This window comes from Hyposmocoma kahamanoa, unplaced genomic scaffold (assembly GCF_003589595.1).
Source record: "Hyposmocoma kahamanoa isolate Upper Pololo Valley unplaced genomic scaffold, ASM358959v1 98241, whole genome shotgun sequence".
Lineage (NCBI taxonomy): Eukaryota > Metazoa > Arthropoda > Insecta > Lepidoptera > Cosmopterigidae > Hyposmocoma > Hyposmocoma kahamanoa.
In genome coordinates, this window is record NW_020655541.1 from 13508 (window position 1) to 21120 (window position 7613).

Sequence of the window (7613 nt, forward strand, 5' to 3'; positions counted from 1 at the left end):
ATCGAGGCAACAGATTATGTAGCGAAGATATGTCAGGTTGATTAAATTTGGTCCCTGTCTAATAAATTATAGTGAAATGAAATAAATTATAAATAATTATAATTTTTTTTTTGTTTATTATAATGAATCGTCTGAATCTTCTCCATATGAATGGGAATCATCACTTGAATCCTCATTAACATTAATTATTAATTCTTGAGTACACAAATTGTCAAACGCAATATCACGATCCCAATCAGATAATATCTTGTTTTTCAACCCCCTCACATTGACGATTTAAACTTCTTCATAAAAAAATCGATTGTTATAAAAAAAATCGAATCGGAATCGCATTACGACATCACTAATTGATCAGAATTCGACCGTGGGTGCGATTCTTAGGGTCGTATTCTAGAACTCTACTCAATGCTCAAGTCAGGATTTGAGCAGACTTGAATATGATTTCAAGCACTGGAAATACGACCCTAATGGCAAGGACTTGAGTATGTTTTCTAGTGCCTTGAATCATACTCAAGTCCAGACTTGAGCAGACTTCAGTATGATTTCAAACACTGGAAATACGACCCTAATGGCAAGGACTTGAGTATGATTTCCAACGCTTGAAATCATGCTCAATGCCCAAGTCAGGTCTAGAGTATGATTTCAAGCACTGGAAATACGACCCTAATGGCAGAGACTTGAGTATGATTTCGAGTGCTTTAAACCATACTCTCAACTCAGATCCTGACTTGAGCGTTGAGTAGAGTTCTAGAATACGACCCTTAGAGTGCGATTTGATGAAAAGAACTTTAAGGAGAAGCAAAGACAAAAATACAATTAAATAAGATTTATTATCACTTAAGTGTACATTTTATAATACAAAAATATAATACAATGAAATAATTACATGGCATTAAGCACAGGAAATACTACACTAAATATGCCTAATACAGTGGAAAGAATTAAAAAGTCATTTTCTACCTTTAACTGGCTTTATAGTTAAGGGTAGAAAATTCCATTAGGGACTGCTCCCTGAGTCGTCGTATCCAGAAGACCGGCAACATCTTCCCTTTGGCGGAAGTAGCTGCCAGTCTTCTGGTAACTGGAGGCTTTACGAAGCAAACTAAACGCTTCTTAGCAATGACTGTCACGTGTGGCCCCCAAAGACCCAGAGTTTCCACCGCAAAAGACACAAAACTGTAACACTGGCTGAGGTTGGCTTATTTGAGCCTTTTGCGGTTAAACAGTTTAACATAACCCATAACTACGTAATCCAAATCCTACTATTGTCAGAACCAATGTCTCTCACATTGTAACTTTGCTGATTAACATTTCTATTGTAATCACCGTTTCTGTTGTTGTAATTGTAATCATTTTGATTATTATAATTTCTATAATCACGTCTGTGATTATTGTTATAATTATTTTCATAATTTTGTTGATTACTGTAAGCATTAACGTCTGTGTTGTAATTCCTGTCGTTTTCATTATACCCTTGATTGTTGTTAGGATTAGTTGCAGTATACACATCAACGTTCCTATGGTTCTTGAATGTACCCGCTTCGTCACGTCTTGCATTATTGTAATTATAATTTTGATTATTATAATTATTTTCATCAGATCTATAAACTTTATTAGTACTGGTTTGATAATTATAATTGGAATCGTCATTTCTATTATCTCTTCTTTGATTATTATTGTAATTATTCTGCTGTTGATTATAGTTCTGATAATTCTGATTACTATTATACCCTTGTTGATTCTTATTATAATATTCTTGTTGATCATTATTATGCCCTTGTTGGTTATTATTGTAATTATTTTGATAATTCATTTCAGTTGTAGGTGTACTCTTATAATTTCCAAAGACTTGAGCAGCGACAAAAGCTATTGGTACTTTAGCGTAAAGGCCTGGTGTATTAGGAGCGCCACAGGACCGGCCTAGTGACGTTATAGCAACAACCCTCCATATGCAGCCATCTTGAATTTGAGCTGGACCACCGGAATCGCCCTGCAAAGATGAACCATTGTTATGATAATATTTTAATATTTCCTTACAAGACTTTGATATCATTAATTTGACTCTTATGATGAGGTAACTTGGTGGTAGTTCCATATATATATAACAAACGTGCTCGCGGTGGTTATATGAACAAAATCGAATTCCATTCTTAAATATAAAATGTATGTGTACAGCACCTAGAACACATTTCAATTCGATATCCCAATTATTCTATTTTGTAATGAAATACAAAATTGTTATGTCCTTATTGGAAAACTCCATACTTACATGCCTATCTCTTACTGGGGTCGAGACTACCTCCTACGCTATTCTTCTTGTAAGTACCTCTTTCGGTTCCAACAACATTCGTATCAGTCTTTCATACATCATCATTAACCATCCTACTGTGAGACATAGTTCTCCTCTCAAAAGAATGCTTAGATCACTTTTGGTGTAATCTTGAACAGTGATGTACTATACTTTGAATCGGAAGTGAAAACATTAAATGACCTGGCAAGTATCCTTTCTTCCCCGCATCTCGCCAGCGCAGACCTGGCTATCACTCGACGGACCATTGGGCAGTTTTCTGCTGGTCCCCAGAACTTCAGCGCACTTGTTAATATCCCAGATCGGAAGGGACACACTGCGGAGTTCTAGAGATTGGTCACCTGGAAAAAAATAAAATGAAGTAAGTTTTTTCATCAGTTGTAGTTCCACAATGCAAACTAAGCATTCTGATGGTATATCAGAACTTTCTAACGTTATATCCCCAGGACTCTGGGGGTCAGAAAGTAGGACCGCATCCTTTTTTATACAATAAAGAATAACACGATGACACCGCTGGAGACCTGAGGCAATCGAGCTATATGAACTTGAGTCCTGTTGTTCTGAGGTGCCAGGATATACAAACAACCTTTTTGAATAACTCACTCAAACGACCCAAAAATAGACTGCAAGAAAGTGCTTCAGCAGCGCTACTCAGCAAGAAGAATGACCGAAAACCAAGATGCAAGATAATGCTTCAACGGCACTTTACACCGTCAAAAATTATTTCGATATACAGAAAATGAAAATGTATTAAAATAAGGCTTGACTAGAAGACCAATGATATGAAATACCACCATGGGAAATATTTTTGGTGCTGCTATCAGTTTTGCACTCTAAAGCAGCACAATAAGGCTTTTTTATTTTTGCATTTGAATTTGCAAGAAAGAATGACACGACCATACCGTACAAAGCGAAAATGGCGGAGTGAACTCAAGTAGGTCTTTTGAGACTTATAGTTGGCACGCGTCAGACGCTAACTAACCACTTCTACTGTATTTATTATTTTGTGGAAATTACAGACGGATGAGAGGAACGCCTCAACAGTGTACAGAATTTGGGATAAAATAAAATGTAAGTACGTTGTCATTTTGTGGTCGGTTTTTTTTATAAAAAGCGATGCAAAATAAACAATCAATAAAGTAATCAGAAATCGGAAATCAGAAATCAGAAATCAGAAACATTTATTGTATGAATTGGTAAAATACAGGTGCTACTTACAAGTGGTTAGATCTACAATTCTTACCCAAATCAGGCGTACAATGTCTTAAAAGTACAATTCAATTAAAATTTATTACAACTTAAATGTCAACATTAAAATTATACATAGGAAATGAAACTATTTTTCCGGATTTATATCGCGTATATTTGTTTTTTCAAACAAACCGACGTTTCGGGCCCTTTACAGGTCCCATGGTCACGGTTGACTGAGGTGGTACAGTCTTCAACCAGTTATGTCTAATATTGATGCAAACCACCCTATTTTTTTCCACTATAGTTACAATAGTTATTAATTAAATACCTTATTTTTAATTTTACAAAGAAAACATTCCAATCTACGCTATATTAAGTTTTACAAATTATTATATTGAATGAATTTTTATTAAGTTCAATTTATTATTAATTATTAATAGAAATTAGAATATGTAAACTAAAACATATTAATTAGTACTGCAGTCTTATGTCTGTTTGGGATTTTTCATTAGAGGAAATACTGGATCTCAAACTGGTGGTACGGAGAAACCATCTTCCCTGTTGAAATTAGGATGTTTTTTAATTTCAATGGCCTCTCGCATGTAGGTTTATCCATGACATGCTCGTGTAAAGGGCCCGAAACGTCGGTTTGTTTGAAAAAACAAATATACGCGATTTAAATCCGGAAAAATAGTTTCATTTCCTATGTGTAACAATGGCGAAAACCTAAGAACTCGATATTAAAATTATAATTAAGTTAAATACAATTGTTAAATATTTGATGTCTTTATATAAAATTCGTTAAGATTGTAAAAAACTTTATCAATTAATCATTTTTTAAACAAGCTTTAAATTTATCACCATTTAAACATTTCATTTCCATTGGAAGTCTATTATAAATTCTAATCGCAGTTACATAGGTGCTGCGGTCGAAGATCGTGCTGTTTATTTTAGGGAGAACAAGACGGCCCTTGTTTCTGACGTTAACGGAGTGTATATTAGATATTTTAGTAAAGAAGTTACTGTGATTACGTACAAAAAGACATATTTCCAAAATGTATATTCCTGTTAAAGTCAGGAAACCCTTTTCTTTGTACAGACTTCTTAGAGAATAGTCACTGGGTTTACTATAGATTATGCGTAAACATCGGTTTTGTGTTGTGAATATTTTAACGGCATTGACAGAGTTTCCCCAAAAAATTACACATTAATAACGGGTATACGTTCCCGTAATATGCGTTTTTTGCAACTTCAACCGACGCTACATCGACCAATACAGATAAAGCGTAGCAATAACTACCAAGCTTGTTATTTAGTACATCTATGTGATGTTTCCAGTTTAAATTTTTATCTATAGTAATACCAAGAAATTTACTACCTATTGTTTACCTCATCAATAACATCATTTTCAGAAGTTATGTGTAAATCTAAGTAATTTTTTTTGTAATTGCCAAACTGCATATATTTCGTTTTAGAATGATTTATTTTTAAATTTAGTGATTTAAGCCAGGTATAATAAGACCGTTCAATGTATTGTTTATGTCAAATTCGTAGTCAATTTTTGTTTTTCCGTTATTAGTAAATAATATTGTGACATCATCAGCGAACATAATAGGCATACAGTGTGTATAACTTACTAAACTCTGTTCTTCCCCATCCTGTCGCGATAATGGGCTCGTTAACTGGCGGTGGTACGCCCAGACACGCCGGCTTTATCACTTGGGAAAACCTAAATAGAATAATAATTACATTAATAATTACACGTTTACTTGTAACTAACACGTCCCACTGTTTATCAGTATAAACCATCGAGTATATAACCAGAAATAGGGACAAAATAAGGGCTATATATTCCCGGTAACACATTAGCGATACAGCTCTTATAAATATCAACTCCCGTTTGCACTGAATTAAAGACAGGCCAACTACTGACCTGTGTGTACGTCTCCGTATATTCCAAAACATATTTTGTATTTATTGTAATAAAGTTAATATCTCTAACAATGCCGTGCTGTTCTATTCGGTGGCGTGGGAAATACAGCAAAACTTCTAATTACAAAACAAACAGAATCACATTTCATCGGTAATTAAATATTAAATATGTAATTTTGCAATTTTCGCCCATTATAGCAGAGCTCGAGTTAACTGGTCGATTTGAAGTGAAACAGTTGACGACACCCGTCAATTGTTTCGAACTCGGGCTAGCCAATCGGAGCGCAGTTGTCACAGTAATGATATGGCAGAATAGTTTATGAACACGGCTGGCTGTAGCAGAATATGAGCGGCGTTGAGAAACACTCCGCCATTGTGCTGAGCTACTGACCTTTGTATCTCACACCACAAAACACTGTGTAGAACTTTATATTTTTATTTTTACTTATTAATGCGTGGAGATAAATATACGGTTTTATTATTATTATTACTTATTTCAATGTTGCACAGGGAACGGGAGTCACCCTGACACGAATTGGACGTAGTGCACAAACGTTCTAGGGGTGCTGGTGAAACTACATGGGACTTGTCAATTTATATCTCAGGGTGACGGGCGCCGTGGCAGTGTCTTTGCGATTTAGAAGCTCTGAGTGGCACTACAACTGTAATGGATAGGCGTGTCGTTGACCACCAGGCGCAAGACTTATTCGTCTCGAGCCTTAATTTATTTATTGGCCTGTAAGAACGATTCTAGAAAATAAACTAAGTTACTTACGTGACTGGATGCCGAAGTTTCAACAACGCGACGTCGTAGTAGGACCGAGGGCTTTTATATTTAGGATGGCGGACTACAGCCGCTACCCTCACAACCAAAGCACCCGAATCGTCCAGATAGGAGGAACCGAGTTGCACTGCTCGAGGAGGTCCACTGAAAAAGAAGTTTTTACAATATCTTGATTCCTGTGGTAACAGTATTGTGAATTATGAGAAATATTCGTTGAATAGTATCACTATCACTTTTTATTTTTATGGCTCCATCATTATGAGAAATGATGATTTTGCCAATATCACGGTTGAAAGAAAAAAAACGAAACAAAAAAAAAAATTCGCTGAGCTCTAATAGGACATTAACCGGTGTTGGTAAGTTGGACCACGGGAGTACTCAGTTGAGAATGTAAAACAAAAGACAACATTTATAAATATATGTTATTTAAGTGGATAAATTTACATAGAGTAACAATATGGGGGGAGAACACTAAAGTTAAGAGGTTATTTATGTTAATGGGGCGGGGGAATTTTGGAGAAAGTAAGTTATAAAGTGGAACAGCAATATTAGGACAAGTGAAAAAAATGTGTTCCAAGGTACCGTCTTCTAGGCCGCTCTCGCACAGAGAGTGATCTCGGACTCTGATTTTACGCAAAAATACAGGGGTGCAAACACGGCCTAAGCGCAAACGAATAATAGTGGAAGCATTGACTTACAAATAAATGGACGACGGGTCTAATACAAAAACCACGAAAAAAATGTCCCAAGTCAACCTATTCGAAATTTAAATTGTAATGTCATCGCAGTATCGCGCTGTCAGTAGAACAAATGAAGACTAAAGCGGAGTGTCGCGCTCTGTATACGATTTTAGCGCCTTACAAGTGCGGACACTTTTTAGCGCGGACCCGACGTCCATATAATTGTAAGTCAATGAGTGGAAGTGATGTTTTGGTATTGGCGTCACTGACGCTTTTGACAGAAACAAAATGGCGGTTCCGTGCAATAATAATAACGCAGTGTGTGTACGCAACATAGCCCCGCACTAGGGAAACCACAAATTACACCCAAACTCACGAGAGAAATAAATGTAGGCCATACAAGTATTTCTCCCGGCCCGGGCATCGAACCTGGGACCTCTACGTGGCAGTCCTGCATGGTAACCGTTCAGCCACGAAGGCAGTTATTATTATAATCAAAATAATAGTTTATTTAATTAAAGTTTAGTTTTACAATCATGAATAGGAGTCCTTAGGAGCAGTGGAGTTCCTTGTGAAAGAGTTCCTCCAGGGAAGTACTGCCACCGTACCAAGCAGTAATTACAGCGTTCCGGTTTCGAAGGATAATGATGCTGGTGAAACTATAGAGTTTTTTTAAATATCAAATGACGGGACTAACGGGATGCTATAAATGTGAAGA

General features: G+C 36.1%; 1 protein-coding gene across 1 annotated transcript; it reads right to left on the bottom strand.

Moving 5' to 3' along the window:
* Positions 1 to 835: 835 nt before the first annotated feature.
* On the bottom strand, positions 836 to 6391 carry LOC113238783 (probable serine/threonine-protein kinase roco9; the record flags this gene model as incomplete). The annotated part of the gene is made up of 4 exons (XM_026475616.1): positions 836 to 1990; positions 2492 to 2649; positions 5137 to 5228; positions 6207 to 6391. Coding segments are annotated over 4 exons (1182 nt in total), but the record flags the coding sequence as incomplete, so codon positions are not given.
* Between the last annotated feature and the right edge of the window lie 1222 nt (positions 6392 to 7613).